The 19,068-nt window shown below is 38.1% G+C and overlaps 1 protein-coding gene across 1 annotated transcript; it reads left to right on the top strand.

The window, feature by feature from the left end:
* Positions 1 to 9: 9 nt before the first annotated feature.
* LOC140246054 (protein arginine N-methyltransferase 6-like) lies at positions 10 to 17,166 on the top strand. The gene is made up of 14 exons (XM_072325498.1): positions 10 to 86; positions 2,948 to 3,010; positions 3,503 to 3,568; positions 3,889 to 3,956; positions 4,337 to 4,378; positions 4,758 to 4,858; positions 5,900 to 5,947; positions 6,913 to 6,981; positions 7,273 to 7,346; positions 8,232 to 8,314; positions 8,782 to 8,891; positions 9,265 to 9,392; positions 14,866 to 14,976; positions 15,466 to 17,166. The coding sequence occupies exons 1-14, from the start codon at positions 37 to 39 to the stop codon at positions 15,548 to 15,550; spliced, it is 1,098 nt and encodes a 365-aa protein (XP_072181599.1). The 5' UTR covers positions 10 to 36; the 3' UTR covers positions 15,551 to 17,166.
* Positions 17,167 to 19,068: the final 1,902 nt, after the last annotated feature.

Here is a 19,068-nt window from a genome sequence, read left to right as displayed (position 1 = left end):
TGTGTTGTGGGCTGTGTTCGTGCTAATACGACAGAGATGTGTGATCTGGCTGAACATAATGATGTGGAAGAACATCCTGCTAAACGGTAAATTATAATTTTAAAGTGGAGAGTATTGTGTAATAAGATTTCCACGTGACGAACGGCATACTGCAACTAACTAAAGCCATGAAATGAGCTGACGGTGCCGAGTCGTTTGAGAGAGCTTCGAGAGGTCCCTGCCTAGACCCACTTGTTCACTTCTGTGTTACTAAAATTTTGTAGTAGCGAACTAATAAATTTACTCCTTAACCTATCCTACTACTACTAGTAGGGTAACATACCCAGTATTCGGTCACTTAAGCTTTTTTGCAATATTTTTCAAACTAAAATAATACATACATACATCATATCTACATCAATGTATGTGAAATAAGGTTTATGTTTATATCAAATTTCTTTAATCTCAACTTTCATTCCGTTAAATATCTCACAGAATTGCACAAAATCGCGAAATATTTCACCTTGAAAATTCCCCAGTATACGGTCATCGGCTCCAGTATTCGGTCACGCGATGTGCGCGTTCAAAGTCAATGCGTGTTCAAGGCAGCTGAAAAACGCGCACGCGCGCTACCTTGTTGGCGCAAAATTGCATCGGGGACGTTGCGGCGACCGTTGGTGACCGAATACTGGGGCCTCGGCACTTGCATTCAACCCTTGTACATTGGGACACTGTATCGGCACGTACGGACATTTTGTTTTTCTTTTGCGTTTTTGAGGATACCATTACACTCCAAGCTTGCGATAAGCGAAAAATCCCGCGAGAGAACGGCGTATTTCTCGATTTTTAGCGCTTTTTCGGCGACCCGTATTCTTAAAACTGGGCCTTATCCGCGCGCGCTTTTGGAAAGTAGCGCCGATTCTGCACTTTTGACGGTAAAATTTGGGATTTTGGATGGATTTTTGGAGGGGACCAAGGGAGTTTCTTGTTGTGAATGAGTGTGCAAGTATGTGAATTAGTGTGATTTGCGTGTGTTGTGACAGTTGAACTTACTGGCTGGTGACTAGTGATAAGTGACCGAATACCGGTGCCTGACCGAATACCGGTGCCCTTACCCTACTAACCGCACTGCACTGGCGACCCCAACTAACAGTCAAATACATTGTACGTCGATTACAGCGCCCCGGGATTGCATGAATACCTGAAAGTGTCGTAGTCAACTTACGGCTCTTGTGATTATGGAAATTTCGACAGAATTTTTACACCTATACAAGTGAATCCGTTCAATTAATTTTATGCTGTTTGCTGGCATCCGGCATGGCAATTGCGCACTTTACGGCCCTATATTATCAGTACCTCATTCGCCGTATGCCAAGGTATTATCCCATGAACCACTACGCACTGAGCTGCTGGCGAGCTTCTCTTGCTGTATGGAACGCTGTTTGACAAGTGATAAGGTCACTAAACGCCTGCCTCTCTCACTGCGCTTCTGCGGAGCTAGCAGACACATCGTACACTGTGTGATCGCGATTTCGCGTGCCGATCAGACCCCATCTGCGGAGCTAGCAGACACATCGTACACTGTGTGATCGTGATTTCGCGTGCCGATCAGACCCCATCACAAATCGCGCAAACCAACCACACGGGCGAGGCTTGTGTGTGTGTGTCCATGTAGTGGCTGCCCGTAAATCGGTAGCTAGAGTCTCTAGAACCTATACACACTTCGCACGGCGTCTGGTCGGGCTCGTTAAACGGTAACTGTGTAGAGACGAAATAAATACTAACAGACTGACAAATCGGGATAAGATTTAGTTTTTTAGGTTTTTTTAATCATCACTGTTTCACAAAATAATTTCGCCCAGGCAGCGAGTGGAAATATGTCCTCTGCAATAGGTTAATTAGTGATTCCTTACCCAAGATACAACGCAAAATTCATTCATTAAAATCATGATTGAAGCTAGGAAGTTAACCACTCGTTCCGTTCCGTTGTCCCCGTCTGCTGGCGCTCGATCACACGCGCCGCACAGGAAAGGGCGTCAGAGCAACCATGTGGCGTACCGTACGAGCTTTCATTACGCCAATGCACATTGACACTGTACACATTCACACACACTGCATCCCAACGCGAAATCTCACACACATGTACACAGTGCAGTGCCGGAAGACACGCTGTCGACCCGCGGTGCATGATAGGTACTCAAATTCGCACACACTGCTCGATTAGGGTAAAATCTCGCACCGATAATATAGGGCCGTAAAGTGCACAATTGCCACCGGGGCATTAGATCTACTCGTACCATTAAAATAATTAAGATAGTATTACTAGATTAGAAGTTGAGAATCTACTCAATTTAAATATTGACTGGTTTGACTGGTCTATATAACAGCCTAGCCGAATAGCCCTGGCCTAGGTTCAGGGGCTAAAGCTAGTGCTAGTACTCTATGATACTACTAGTAAAGGCAGAACTACGCATACGCGACCACCACTACCGACTACTAGGGCCTAATCGTACTATGTTTATGCTTTTGCGCATGGTCGAACCTTGGCACAAGAGGTCAAACCTTGGTGCAGGTGCCGATACAGCCAGAAGCAAAGTTAATTTATCACTGCAGTGGGTATTGATGAAAATGACCTTCTGCTTCAGGTTTTAGAGGTTCTCTTGCACAAGGAGGAGGATATTGATGAAGCTGGGAAGTGAGGATAAGACTACAGAATTACAACTGATGGTCACAGGCACTTTAATTTATTGATCTTTCATTAGTGTGAACTGAATCTTACATTGTCCGCTAGTCTATGATGACAAACCACATTGGAAGCTGTTTATTATGGAAGTCCTCTCGGTGTCATATGAGATCAGGGAAAGGGCAGGTTGTGAATAGTTTGAAACTCTTCCTGCTACCCATTTATACCAAAATGAATGGATTAATCATCATTGTAGTCATCATCTTCATCTTTCTCTACATGCAGACACTGCCCTACAGGTTCTCCACAGGAAGTGAAAACAAATGAAATGGATGCAGCATACTTCAAGTAAGAGCCTATTCCTCTTCTTCTCAGTCATCTCCTTCTTTTTCTTCTGTAATCTTTGAAAAGCTATGCAACCTATCACAATGATGAATTTACTGGAAACTATTCTGCTTGTTTTGAGGAGGAACATGATCCTGCTCAGAGGTTGTCGTTAGGCAACTTTTAAAAAGTTTTTTTTTTTTTTTTTTTTTTTAACCAATTAGAATTAGCCACAGAACTTGGTTGATCATTCCACTCAGGTATTGATCTTGGAACCTTTTTTTTTTCAATATTTGTTACATCAGTTACGTTTCAGAGGACTAGTTCTAGGTTGAATATTTAGGGGAGAAAGAGAGAAGCAATATTTCCTGATTGATTTTGTAATTTCATAAATCAGTGAGTATGTTCCCAACTTCAATCTGAGTCAATCATCTGCTTGTTGAAAGAAGCAACGTCACCACCAAATATCGTCCACGTCTCTGCATTATACAATATTTTTCTCATTTTTTTAAACAGGTCATATGAAGACATTGGCATCCATGAAGATATGATCAAGGATATGGTTAGAACGAACTCTTACAGGTAAATTACACATTATTCAGTGGGTCTTTTGTGTAGTTAATTATTTTCTACCCATGGCTAATGGAGAATTGCATCAAATTGGTAATCAGATATTAGGTGATAAATACATGTATTGTCATAACCCAGAAAAATGTATGCAGTCTAGTTGAACGAGGGAGGTGTGATAGAGATCTCACCTCCCTGGTTGAACTTTTGTTAACTGATCAGGTGAGAGTGAATATTAGACACATTCACAGTAGACAAGTGATGTATGTTTCTCACGATTCATGATGTTTGCCTCTCTGGATTTGTGATGTTTATGCATTTCTTTCTGATTTCAGGCTAGCAATTCTGCGTGCAAGTGAGAAACTGATTGGCAAAGTAGTACTGGATGTTGGAGCAGGCACAGGTGAGTAGAACAAATTTTGTGCAACTTTTTAAATCCTTTTTTTTTTTTTTTGTCCAATAAATTTCACTAGCATTCATTCCATATTTATACTGGTCATATATGACTTGTTTCATTTGATGTGAGAAGATTGAATTCTCTGTAATTCTAGTACCTTTACGTTGCATTTGCCCTACTCAGTGGCTCTGCAGATAGGCAGGGAAATCCACACATTTATATGACCATGAGGAGACAAATTTTACTTAGTTGTTCCCCTATATTCTACTTTGTTTGTTTTGCTTTAATCTTTACAGTTATATAGCAAGCATTGCCACTTCATTGATAGGTATATTTCACCTAACACCCTTCTAGATATTTGCTTCATTATTTCTTCCTTTGTTCAGGTGTCTTGAGCTGTTTCTGCATCCAAGCAGGAGCAAAGAAAGGTAATAACTGATAATTAAATCGCATGCCACAGCAGCAACATGTAATATTTTTCTCAAATGGAATCTTCAGAGACAATGACTGGTATGGTATGGGTAACTTGAGATTTAGTTAAAAAATGCATTTAAACATACCAATGATGAGATTTTTAAAAAAGAAGAAGAAGAAGAAGAAGAAGAAAAAAAAAAGAGAATGAAAAGTGATAGGAACTTTGTCAAGTGTTCTTATATTGATAATCTGAAAGAAACATGACTTAATTTGCCAGTGCTATCTTCAGTCAGTTTATTATACTCCAAAGAGTGCATTCACTGTGATTCTCAATACATCTAAAAGCATTGATAAAAACGACTTCTTTCATTTATGAATTGTCCCTCTCCATAGTGTATGCCATAGAAGCAAGCAGCATGGCAGAGCAGGCCAAGAAGGTTGCTGAGGCAAACAGTGCTGGTGGGAATATAGAGGTCATCAGAGGTCGTGTTGAGGTGAGTTGGAGTTGAAAGACCTTTTCTGTAAGCCTTCTGTGTATGAGCTTTAGCTTTTGCATTGTAAAAGACTCAGTAGAGTCAAAGTCAGTAGAGGTGAAAGACTGGCCAACAATGTGTAGCTACCTGGCCCTCTTGTGCAAGCTCAGACCGTATGCTTAGGAAACAGAAGCAGGGAATTACTTTGTGACTGCATGAGCAAGAGTTTTGCCAGTCTTGACATCTTTATACAGTCTACCCAAAACATTTTGCTATAGTGGTAATTCATCTGTTTATGCACTGCAGGTCGTGTCATGTCTCAGCGAGAAGGTCACTGTTGAGATGTTTTGGCATTGGCAACAAAGGCTTTTTGGTAGAAGAATGCATGATTCTAAATCTAAATTTTTTTTTTAGATAATCTCCCCCCTTTCTCTACCCTCTCTCTACCCTCTCTCTACCCCTTCATCTCTATCTTTCTGGCAAGTCATTCGATGATATTGCAGAAGATATGGTTTTCAAGTAATGCAGAAGAACAAGAATTTATTCAAGCAAAGAGCATTAGGCCTTCTTTCTCTTCTAAATGATATGATCACAAAACTTTGCAAAGTATTTTGCATGCATATTTTTATGAACCTATATTGTAATTCACAAAAAAGGATAAAAAAACCCACTGGTATCAACAGGTAAATTGAAGTGAATGTTCATCAGCATAAACATCATTGAGTGGACATCCACTGAGTAGAAAGACTAGTGTAGTCCAGTTCATTGGGCACTGAACACAGGATTTTTACAGGGTATGAAACAAACCTGTTTAGGCCCTGTAGATCAAAGCTTGTCAAAGTCTCATAATATTAAAAATATGGCATAGGCAAGATGTTTTGTGACTTAAGTTGTCTCCTGAATCTGGAGAAATTATTTCTCTCTTTACCTAGGCAGCTTAAAAAGGATGTAATCAATGGTTTTAGACACACTAACATACCGTACTTCAAATTACTGTCTTCTCATTTGTTGCAAAATTTCAAGGTTTGTTTCTGTGTTTATTTGTTGTTACTTTGTATACAGGACATTGAGCTTCCAGAAAAAGTCGATGTGATTGTCAGCGAGTGGATGGTAATATATATTATTTTTGTTTATTCTTATCTAATTCATATAGATATATATATACATATTTACGAGATAAATGCTGACCAGTTGTACAGAATATTGTATTTGTTACTCCTTGCTTTTATAAAGACCTATAGCAAATATTTGATGATATAGTTTGAACTGTTATGTTTACTTTTGTTTTAAGATTCTTTAAGAGTAAAATATATAATTTTAATATCCGCCACCAATGTTCAAAGCTATCATGATACACATAGAGGTTAACTGAATTGTATTTTCCTCACTATGTTATTTGGACGACAATCAAATTGCCAATGGTACCTAGAAAAATGATTAACACATCAAACTTCTCTGAAGTCTGCTGAATGTGCATCCTGTGGAAACTGTTCATGAAGTTAGATCAGATCAGATGCAGTAAAATTTTCAGAATGTTTTGATTTATCTATTTCCATAGTCACTTTCAAAAAGAGAAGATGATGTTTGTAGATGAAGACTAATATGAAATGTTTGAAATAAAGCAGTAAATAAGAGTAATATATTTTCCATGCAAAGAGTAAGGCTTTTAGTAATGTTAGTGTTTTCATTCCTGTAAACTCTGAAATTGGGCAAAGAAATTAATGTAGATGTAACTAATTATTGTTGGCATTTCTTCTTTAAAAGGACTAGTAAAATACAACAATGTAGTGAATATGAACATATTAAAGAAAGCAGCGTTGTGGTTAAGACTAATCGTAACACATATTAACATGACTGAAGCTGCCCAATCCATAGTTGATGTACTGTATAAGCATGTATGTGTATGGTCTAACATTTTGCGCTATTGTGGAACACTTGGTAATCTAGGACCAAGATAATTATGTAGGGTGGTGCATTGGCATGAATACAGTTTTAAATTGCTGTCAAATTTATCTGTTCAGTTACAACAAAAAGCAACCAGTGCTTTAATATCAAATTGTTTCATTCTTTTGCAGGGTCACTTTCTTCTGTATGAGTCAATGCTAAACTCAGTGATCTGTGCCAGAGACAAATGGCTAAAGAAGGTAAAGGATACTGTAAAATTATTGTAACCATTTTCCAAATGATATGTAGAAATTTTGATAACACGAATTCTTCTCTCATGTATTCAGTGTCTTCACATCAATGGAGCAGACATATGTCGTTATTCATTGGAGCGTAATGGAGCAAACTTTGGTTAATTCACTTTGGTGATGTGACTTGTGTGTGAATACAATGTTGGCAGTTATTGGCATGACAAAAACATGTTGTTGTTGGGTTTTTTTAAATCTTATGCCAAATGTATTCAATAAAAATGAAATATTTTCTTCTTCCAGGATGGAATAATTCTACCCAGCAAGGCCAGCTTGTATCTCTCTCCGTTTATGAATGAATCAATTTATGAGGAGAGGTGAGTGGAGACTTAGTTATGTTCCTCTCTTGAAGCACTATTACCAACTTAGCACGTGGTTCTAACCTGCTAATGACCAAAAGATATATCAAAAATACAGGCCACTTCATCCCTCCTTGAAAGAAAAAAAAAGTTGCATACATAAGAGTTCTGTACAATTTTGTTTGCATTACTTTCAAGGCAAAACAACTGTCAATTTCTGATCAGTCAACCTTAGGAGCACAACTGACCATTTGCAGTGTGTGGGAAGATTCTACTTCATACCCTTTTAGGTCATATTCACATGCATTGATGATGCGTTGGGGATATTCTCAGTTCAATAGATAATTTTGCTTTTTTTCATGCAGCATTATTGTAAAGAAAAATGGTACATAAATATAAAATTACCAAATGATCACTCCTCTTCAATACAGCCATAGTTGTAACAACCTGATTTTGATGAGAATACAAAGTATATCTAGGGCATTTTGAAATGTCTTAAAGCTTATATGAAATTCAAATTATCCCAGAAGAATGTGTTCTGTTTTAGACTAGTGTTTGTGTCTTGTGGATGTGTCTTTGACAGTAAGTATGTTTGACAAAAGAGAAGTTAGGGTTAATTTTGTGACTACCGTTTCTGTCATATTTTTCCAAAATGCTTTGAGGATCCAATAAAGTATGTCTTGCTGTGTACACAATGTCAACAAGGAATATTTTTACGTTTTGGAACAGCAAATGTATCAAGCAAACTCTAGAAATCTTTGGTGTCTAATGATCTACAGCCAGTCAGGTTCATTTTTCTTATTTACACTTATTTCATAGGGTATCTTGTGTCCATGTGTATATTTGATATCATATTCAACAATTCTGTGGAATCAACTTTTTCTTGTCATGCAATGATTTCAGGGTGGAATTTTGGAGAAGTGTCAAGGAGAGCATAGGAGTTGATATGTCCTGCATTGAGCCTCATGCAAGAAAATCATTATGCAGTGAGTATGAAATTATTCAGAAATAGGCTCTAGAGGGCGCTGTTCACACTATTTATAACAGTGGTATGTCACTCTTACTAGTACTCGGGAGATACATTACCTATGAAAACTTTGAACAAAGTATGCCTCAATGAAATCTAAGCTTCACATACAATACTAATTAAGGTACCCTCAGGTCAGAGATTCCATGAGTATGTCTTTTGTAGGACAGCATATTACCCTGTTTATTTTCTTGAGACATGATTCATAGTCCTGGTATGACAATTACAGTTGGCCAGATTTTATTGAGGATTAGGTTGCCAATGTTAGGGATAATTCCTATCTCCTTTCTTTCTGTCTATCTCTACAAGTATGTCAAACAAGTTGGATGCTTGGATGGGTCACATAGATTTAGATTCACTTGAATGAGAACAGTGCTTGACCTCATCACTACTTAGGAAAATCTGTCCTTCCCATGTGACCTACAGGACATGTCCATGTTGAGGAAGTAGGAGTATGTGACCTGCTTGCCAGACCGTGTCATCTAAGAGAGCTTGACCTCTACACTTTGACCCCCAGTGACCTCAAATGTATGAAGGTGAGGATGTACTGTCAAGGTGTGCGTAAAATGTTGTCTGTTAACCGTGCAGTCAAGGAAACAAAACATTTGTACGTGTTTCATCATGTTGATATGATGCACAGTACATACTGTTTAATGCAAGCTGCAAACTGAAACAAGGAAAGCTTGAATTTGGTTTAAGTATTTGGTGTGAAATACACAATATAGTATGACAAATAATAGTGAAATACTGGTACAAGATACCCAAAAATTCATTTTCATTGTAAGGGCATGAGTGAGAAGGCATTACACAAGTCTTACTTTCCAACGTTGCAAACGTAGCAAAGTATATGAAAGATGTCGGGGTGTGCATGCAATAACACATTCTTACTCCACAATTCATTCCAACTAGATGCCGTTCAAGTTCATGTGCTATGGCAGGCAAGCCTTCTGTGGGTTTACATCTTGGTTTACTGTGACCTTTGATGCCGGGATCAAGGGGAAAGAGCCCCTGATTTTATCAACATCACCAGAAAAGCAGTAAGTATGGCAGTAAACAGCAAGATGTAACCTATTTTACTCAACCCAGGTGTAAAAATGGGTACCTGACAATGCTGGGGTAACAGTAATGGCAGGGCCCTCTGGCAGAGCAGTGGTACAGTGAAACCCCGTTATAACGAGTTCGGTTATAACGAGGAACCGCTTATAACCAGGTGATCGCGTCGGTCCCGTTTTCCTTTGCGTGTAAACCTATGGCAGAGTTCGGTTATAACGAGATTCCGGTTATAACGAGGACAATTTCGGTAAATCATGATAAAGAAAAACATAAGCAATTTGATCGGATATAACGAGGTTCCTTTTTTTGACTAAATTGCCGCTTTCAAACACGCGACAAACGAAACATTGAAAACCGAATTCACGCTATCCACGTCTTTTCCCGTTTTGCAGAGAACCGTTCCTTCCGTGTTTTCTTCTCAATCACGCGATAAGACACAGGAATGCCTTCCGATGTTCCTACTAAGAAATTATTACTAAACATAATCACTCGATTTTCTTTTTCGCGAGAAACGCGTGCATGATATTAGGTCAGACCACAGCGCAACGAGAAAAAATTAGATAACGCATTCAAAAACTTTTCATGTAGCGACACTTGTGGCCAAAAATAGACATTGGAATGCGTGTGAAACTCTTACTCATCATTATATCCTTTCCAATTTTAGTTCCGACTTCCAGTTTTTTGCTGGTTTTTTATAGCAAATATGAGTTTGGATGATTAAAGCCGAAATAATGAAATCATCGTGATCCCGCCGGGTGACAGTAGTGTTAAAATTGTTGAATAACGCATGTTTACCTACTTAATCGGTGTTCAGAAAAAGAAACAAACGCATTTATTAGTTTGAATAGATCTGGATTTGTTCATTATCATTTACCAAAATAAAATGATAATTTAAATATGAGTGTGCATAATTAAGCAGAAATAATTAGTGAAATCATCGCGATCCCGCCGGGTGACAGTAGCGTAAAAAATAGTTAAATAACGCATGTTAACCTACTTAATCGGTGTTCAGAAAAAGACACAAATGCATTCATTAGTTTGAATAGATCTGGATTTGTTCATTATCATTTAACAAATGATAATTTGAACATGAGTGTGTATGATTAAAGCCGAAATAATTGATAAAATCATCTCGATCTCGCCGGGTGACAGTAGCGTAAAAATAGTTGAATAACGCATGTTAACCTACTTAATCGGTGTTCGGAAAAAGAAACAAACGCATTCAACAGTTCAAGAACGGATGTACAAAACGCGAAGAGATTTTCGGAAGAAAATAAAGAACGCATTTTTAAACCCTTCGGGCGAAACGATCATACATTGTATAAAATTACAGCCGAAATGCTTCATGAAATTAGCGAATTCCCGCTGGGCACCAACAGCGTAAAATACCTCGCAAGTTACGGTAAACAACGCCTGTATGTTACTCTGAAATCATCGCGATCTCGCCAGGTGACAGTAGCGTAAAAAGTTTCATAATGACGCATGTTAACCTATATCAGAAAAAGAAACAAACGCATTTATCAGTTTGAATAGATCTGGGTTTGTTCATTATCACAATTTTAACACTGCATTTCACAATGAAGATTTTTCTTTCTTTCAGAATGGTCTACCAGGTACAGATTTGCGTAAAAGGATGACAATCTTCCACATTCAATCCTGTTGCATATTTTTCAAGAACGGTTGTACAAAACCCGAAGAGATTTTCGGAAGAAAATAAAGAACGCATTTTTAATCCCTTCGGACGCAACGATCATACATTATACAAGATTACAGCCGAAATCACTCGTATCATCGCATTCCCGCTGAGCACCAACAGCGTAAAAATACCTCGCAAGTTACGGTAAACAATGTTTGTATGTTACTCTATTTGCGCTGGTGTTTAGAAAAAAACTTAACAAACAAGAAAAACAAAGAATTAACTCATTTCAGCCCCTATTTCTTCGTCTAATTCACAAATAATTTCCCTTTATTTTCTCAATAAAATGATTCATAATTGTGTAATAACAACGCAAAGGATGTTCTTAAGTTTCGTTGATGGGCACATGATGTCGTGCTTATTTTTTTCTTTGTTTTTGATGCGTACGGTTATAACGAGGTACCGGTTATAACGAGGTAATATCACTGGTCCCACGGACCTCGTTATAACGGGGTTTCACTGTAATACTGAAGAGGCTACCCGGGGTAGATATGGTGGTGGTGGTGGTGGTGGTGGTTTCGTTGTTGTTGTTGTTGTTGTTGTTGTTGTCGTTGTCGTCGCTGCTGTTGTTGTTGCTGCTGCTGCTGTTGCTGTTGTTGTTATATTACAGTACAGTATTCATCGCATAATCGGGACAGGTTGGGAGTAGCAAACACGGCCCCTTTAAGCGAGGTGCCCGATTTCGCAATGAGTACTCACCATACACTAACGGCATACTAGTACAACATGTACATGTAGTGCACACACACACACATGCATACTGACGTACTGTACATGTACATGAATACACAACCACGCTACCCCTCGGCGCGACCCTCTAGCTCTCCCTGCACATGGCTTTGCTTAATTATGTAGGGGAGAAGAATGTTCGCGAAAGCATGTGTTTCGCAATGGCATGGATACTTATACACGGCACTTTCGTGGCTATGCATGTACTTGTACTGGATGGACGGAGGTCAAAACACACCAGTCCGAAGCTTGCTTTGCAAGTTCGATGTAAACGACAACTGATAGGGAATCTTTGAAATATTGTTGTGGTATTTTGGTAGATTTTTTGTGTAAAATATCAACAAAATCAAAGATCGCTTGAAGAAAAATTGTCCCGTTTATCAGAGGTCCCCGCCCGATTATCCAGTGAAAATAACATGCATTGGAAATGTTTCTGGGAAGCGTATGTCATTTAAGCGAGGCTCCCGATTATCAGATGCCTGATTATGCGATGAATACTGTATTGTCATTATTATTACAGCTGTATTTGTAAACTGCCTTGTGAAGATTTAGTTGTCCCTCTAATGCCAATGTAACGACAACAAATAGAGCCGGGACTCACTATGTTGGTTACGGGTGTTCTTTATTATTCGCAGGTTCTGATCATCAAACCGACCCCAAACCCTGAAAGATGTAAACATTATGTACAAGGGATAATGAGTACATTGTATTGTCATTGAATACATTTGACATTTTTTGTCATCATAAATGTAGCATACACAGTCTTATAACTCAGTTGTGTTCACTCTTATTCGTTATGATTTGTTGCATCATTGCATCATTATACATTCTGTATCGACATTCATTAGCATAATTATAGTATAATTACTGCAACTTGTAATTGGCACATAGTCATTGATTGACATTTAAACAATGAATGGTTAATTCTGATAGTTCACGCTATGCTCATTGACTAATTGTTTCCACTGCATGATTATAGCTATTCCCTTGCGCTCGCATATTTACAATGGCAAATCTCTAATTCGCATTAGGTTTCTCTATACAGTCCAAAGAGTTAACTTTATGTCAGAAGTTCTGATACAGACTCCAATGTGAAAGCGTTTGCATTGGCTTTACTGTAGCTCTACTGTTCTCTAACAGGTGTTTCATGTGAAAGCTCCTAGGTCGTAAATGTGTCAAGAATGCTCTCTCACTGACCAGAGAGGATTGAATGACCTTAGGTCCAAAGTCCGCTCACTAGGTTAAAGTGAATTTGCTCTGTTTTCTAGAATTTTGACGTCACAGTGTTTCTTGCGCGAATGAATTGTTCTACACTGCTCTTGAAGTTCATAGATGTCTTGCTAACTAACTTGAGCAAGTAATCATATGCTAAATCAGAGTAATGCATCTAAAGCAGACTAATTAGCAAATGTAATGAACAGATACCACATATAAAGAATTTACATGATTGCAACTCAATCAGCATAGGAGATTTTGACATCTCAATATTCTCTTACACAACTCAACATAAAAAAGCAAGGTTCAATTCGCTCAAAGAACCAACAGTATACATTCAATACCGGGCCTTATACCGTTAAACACTCCTATCATCTTCAATAGGCAAGATATGGAAATAGGGAAAGGAATTAGAGGAAGAATGAAGAAGAAGGAGAAGAAGGAGAGAGAGAGAGAGAGACAGGGGGGGGGGGGGGTCTCCTAGTGCATACACCGATATGACTAGAATATTACACTCACAAGTGTTTACTCCACAATGTCGTCACACACACAATGTCACCGATCAAGATGTTGTGAAAGCAGCAATGAACATACATCTTCAAATTGTCAAGTCTATCTTTTAACCAGCTTTTCCAACAAGTTCTTCCTATTTGTCAACTCAACTTAACTCAACGTCCACTCACATAATGTAGGAGCTCGATAACCGATAAACATTGTCATATCAACCAATCTGAGTCTGAGGCAGGTTTGAGCCATACATTTCAGAAGTCAGATATATATGAACGACAATGAAATCTCATGATGTGCCCATGCACATTCGCATCACACTGTTCAACATAACAGAGGATCCCTATTTCAACTCAATTTGAAATAGCAACAATGTTATCACTGATCTATAGCGCAAGTAGCAGCTCATAGATAATCCTAACACTATCTGGACAACATACTAGACTCGAACTAGACTTCACAGTTTAACTTGACAAAGAAGATAACTTACCCCTGCCGGAGACAAAGATAGCTGACTCCCGATCACTCGCTCTGCTTCAAAATATCTTGCTGCTTCTTCGTTGTCAAAGATTCCAATATGAAGTGAGGAGAGGAAAACTTCGCTATTTATTGGGTTTAGGACCCTTCCCAAAAATATATTTTAACTTTAAATTCCAATCCACCGACGCACAGTCCTACGTCACTTTTACTGCCACTTTGTTTGGGTGGAGGGCTATGTCTGGCTATGAGGTCATAGCTTGACCCAAGGAGGGCAGAGAGTGGACATTATGCCCAAATTTGGCAAGTAAAAGTGGAGAATGTGACCGGAAGGATTGGACTTCCTGAATGACGCAGGGTGACTCATTTTCCAGAAAATGTATTTTCATGTTACTTTTTGTTTTAATTTTTGATTCTTAAAAATCTTTCTTTCTCTTGGTTTTGACAAAAACCACAATGTTACACCAACAAGGTCAGTGATCACCATACTGATTGGATGTGTTCATGTCACGTGAAAGCTGATGAATGGCAGTCTTCATACGGTAATCACTGCATAATCTTCAATTAGATGTGCATCAAAGCTAGAAAACCTGTCTGTATTATGTAGATTCATGCACTGTGAAGTCAGAATAAGCTTTGTCATTTGTTATATGCTGTTTTGGGGTCATTTCTCTTTCTGGAGGGAGCCTATGCATTGATAGTATCTGTCAATTAAAGAAGTGTCAATCATGCTATCTTGTGAACATAAAAAATATGCTTGTTATTATAATGTAACAAGATCAGTTGATATCTAGACAAAATCATTCTCTCACAATCTATCCATTCTTTCACAGTGTCACCCACTGGCGTCAGTCTTGTATGTACCTGGAATATCCAGTGAGTGTGGAGCAGGACACGGTCATAGCAGGCAACATCACTCTAACACCAGGAGAAATGAATCCAAGGTGAGGCCCCTCTTCTTTGGGGTAGATCCAGGACTTTTGTTGAATCTTGCTTTAAACCATAATAAATTTGCCATAGATGAAATCTTTAAGTCATTAGATAGCTGGCTAAGAGATTGTTAACTCCCAGATTTGCATTAAGGGTAATAAAAAAACAACAACCATGATTTGGTTTATCAGTGTATATGAATGGGTGAAACACGCACGACTTTTTGCAGTCATTTTCATTACCTGACATGTCACAATTTCTGAAGTCAACATTCAGGATGGCACAGACATCTCTTGGTCAATTTCTTGTCTCTTTCATAAAGAATGGTAATGTCTGGTTGTCAAAGTGCATAAAGTGAAATGATGATGTGCTATTGTTGTTGATGATTGACTTTGCAATTGCTAATGTGCCCTTATTTAAACAGAACACGATATATGTACAGTAAAACTCATCACAGTGATACTCATCTACAGTGCAATCATTTGTTATCATTTCCTGGTCAGGTTTCTGGAAATTGAGGTAACATTTACAGTGGATGAGGGCAGCCCCGTGACGAGATCCTACTCCATGTCTGATGGATCCAGCTGATGATCATCATCCGAGGTCCCCCTTCTTGAAACAGATTGTGACATTTTACAATGACAATACTAGCAGTTTTTTCAATAGCAGCTGGATAACGAAGAATCAGATGCCAATATTTCGGTTGTTGCCAAGGTAACTGCAATATGATGTATTGTAACTTAGGCTTGTTACATATCTTCTGATGAAAGGGGTCCGTAGTACTGTACAGAGATGACTAATGCTTAACACCCCTATTAATACAAATGTATGTCATCCATCTGTAGCCTCCAGTTATTAATAAAATCTCACTTTATGAGGCTATTCCAGACTTAAACATCAATGTCTGGTGAGTGGAACTACTGGTGCTTTGGAGTTAGTTTGCATTAGATTTGCCTACCACTTCTACTGGTCATCAAAGTGGGTGGACAGTGATGCTATCCCAGCATTGTCCCTGGGTGGTCTACACGGGGTGCCATGGTGGCCTTCAGGTTGTGTGGGCATTTGGAGTAAAAGTGTTATCTAGGACCACATTGCAGTCAATAACTCCGCTGCTACATACATGTCAACTCACTTGTGACCATCTTCAAACAATGTACAAGAACCATGTCATGCAGTGCTTCTTGAAACTTTGCAGAGTGCTTAATACCTGTCATTCGTATTGTATGTGAACTCGTACTATTTTCAGCACTTACAAGAGTGTTTTGCACATCATTGGAAGTGTCCTTCAAATAAGATGTGCACTTAAGATGCAAATACATGCCCAAATGATTGCATTGCATTGATTGTTAGATCGTCTCGCTGTTCTTATTTCTATCAGGGTGGTACAGAAGCTTAGGTAAATATTGAGAAGCCTTGAATATTTGGGGGTGATTCATTCTCTGCAGTGTAAACACAGTAAGAGTACTGAAGAACATTTTAGCTTTGTCAGTTCTGAGTGTGCTTTGGCGTAGAAGTACGCTGGAAATACAGTAAGAGTCCTGGAAGAGATGTGAAATGTGTCTGCTGCCCCCATCCATGTTTGTGGAGTAGCTTTCAACAAGCAAGCATGGATGGCTACTAGTGAAGTCAGTTACTGTTAGCCATGCTTCAGTCCCATACATTGGCATTTACACTATTGTGAAGGGATGAAGAAACACTTTGATTAGCCTGGGTTCTCTAAAGGAAAAGAACACTTGTACCTTCTTGTGATACAATGCTAGATTACCTCACAGGATAAACATTAAAAAAAAAAAAAATCAACTATGTAAAGTGTACCATTGTCATACAATTGGCCACAAAGAAATAATTGTTTATGCTTTGTTTGTCTTACGTTTTTTTGTCTTACGGTCTTACGGTTGTTTTTTTTTTTATCATGAGACAGGTCCTGGATGTACCATTAAATTGTGCCAAACAACTTCATTTTTTGCTTGATGTGTATATACAGTGTACTATCTTCTTGTGGAATGTGGAATATGTGCTCCAGAATATCTTGTCTCATGAAGTATTTGTATAAGGTATGCATACATACTTCTCGCAAATTTTTACACCTAGGCCTTAGAGACTACTATTGTAGTTTCTGCCATTGGATATTTTATGATTACAGTGAATACTGGTATATTACACTACAAAAAATTTCATTTTCAAATTATCAAATTCCCTCCCCTCCCCCCCCCCCAAAAAAAAAAAAAAATCATCATCTTGAGATGTATTAAAGAAAAAAGTAACAGATAAAAGGAAAAGCTTATGCAGTTATCTGTGTTAGACCTGAAAAATCAGGTATTTGGCTTGTATAGTATGCTATAATTTATATCATTTTAGGAACCTGTACTTATACAACACTGAATTTCATAGCATACACTCAAGTGTGCATGCACAGTGTACATGCATATATACAGTGCACTCCTGTTACAACGAACATGGTTATAACGAATTTCCGGTTACAACGAAGTAAAAATTCAGGCTGCAGCATTATCCAGTCTATGTATTTTTACTGTTTATTTGTTCGGTTATAATGAAATTTCGATATAACAAAAGAAAACTGCCGGTCCCAAGGACTTCACTATAACGGGAGTCCACTGTATATAGTGCACTCCTGTAAAAACAAACATGCTTATGACGAAATTTGGATACAACAAACACAGGTCCCAAGATTATCATCTATATATCTTTATTCAATTTATTTGTTCAGATATAACGAAATTTTGATGTACAATGTATCAAGAGAAAATTGCCAGTCCCGAGCACTTCGTTATAGCAGGCGTTGCCTGTATAGGCAAATCCCATTTTAACAAATTCCTCAGGATTGGCAGTTTTCTCTCTTTGTATCAAAATTTTGTTGTAACCAAACAAATGAAATATTCGTGGAATAACTTTGGGATCCGAGTTTTTACTTCATTGTATCGACATTATATTTTAGACATGCTTGTTGTAATGGGAGTAACCTGTATATACATGTGTGTATATATATATATATATATATATATATGTTTGTGTGTGTGTGTGTTTGTACATACTGGTAATGCGACATACAGGCCTACATCTATTAGATGTATATGTATGTTATGTGTATCTGCTTCTGTGTCTGGTATCTTTGAAGGTGGAGGTTTGCATGGTGGTGTTGATAACAAAGATTGAGTTTTATGGTTCACCATGTGGTAAGTCCTGAAAAGGACTGTTGGAAGAGGAGATAGTAGATAAAGTGAAGAGGAAGAGGTGAGAAAAGGAGAGACGAGAGAGAGAGTAAGCGAGAGTAGAGGTAGTCTTTCTTGAAAATGTGTGAGTCTTGAAAAGGACTGTGAGCCAGAAGAGATGGCTAAGAGAGAAGGCTCGATGTTCTGGACAGCTTGACTGTCCGTCCTCAGATCAGGACGTACACGTGATGAACCGCAAATTAAATTTTCATTATGTCTGGTATGTTTGTCTATATATATACATATTGCGTGAAAATGATCTATTCTTTCTTTTTCTTCGCCAATACGCAATACCAGCAACACAGCGATATACGTGTATACATTTTCAAATGCAGTCAGATATTTAATTAGGATTTTGAAAAGGCATACTTCACACAAACATGCAAACAAGAAATAATTTTGTCCTTGTTTTTGACATTCATGAAAAAGATCTGAATATTCTACACAAGTGCAATACAAATGGATATTAGGAAATTATACAATAGCATTCTTCAGACTACATGTTTCATCATGATTCACTAAAATTTGAATTCCAGAATTGTCCATGATACTAGTAAGAAAGCACATTCTGTGAAGAAAATATTCTCGACTCATAGTGTTTCCCGAAATAAAACCATAAAACTGATAAATCTTATGATTATGATAAGAAAACAGAGTTATATAAGATTCCAAAATTATTCTTGCAGAGAATGTTCTCTTCTGACTTCAAAACAAATTGCTTTTAAAATAAAGTACTGCCTAATCATATCGTGAGGCTGATATCTCGAAGAAAATGGAACAATGAAAATATACAGGACAAGAAGTTCGTTATACACTGTTACAAACAAAGTTTCAAATTAGATAGAATGCACTACTGTTTGCGGCCTGCCATTACTT

Source organism: Diadema setosum, chromosome 2 (assembly GCF_964275005.1).
Source record: "Diadema setosum chromosome 2, eeDiaSeto1, whole genome shotgun sequence".
Taxonomy (NCBI): domain Eukaryota; kingdom Metazoa; phylum Echinodermata; class Echinoidea; order Diadematoida; family Diadematidae; genus Diadema; species Diadema setosum.
The sequence above is the reverse complement of the archived record's forward strand: the minus strand, read 5'-3'. Positions and strand labels throughout refer to the sequence as shown.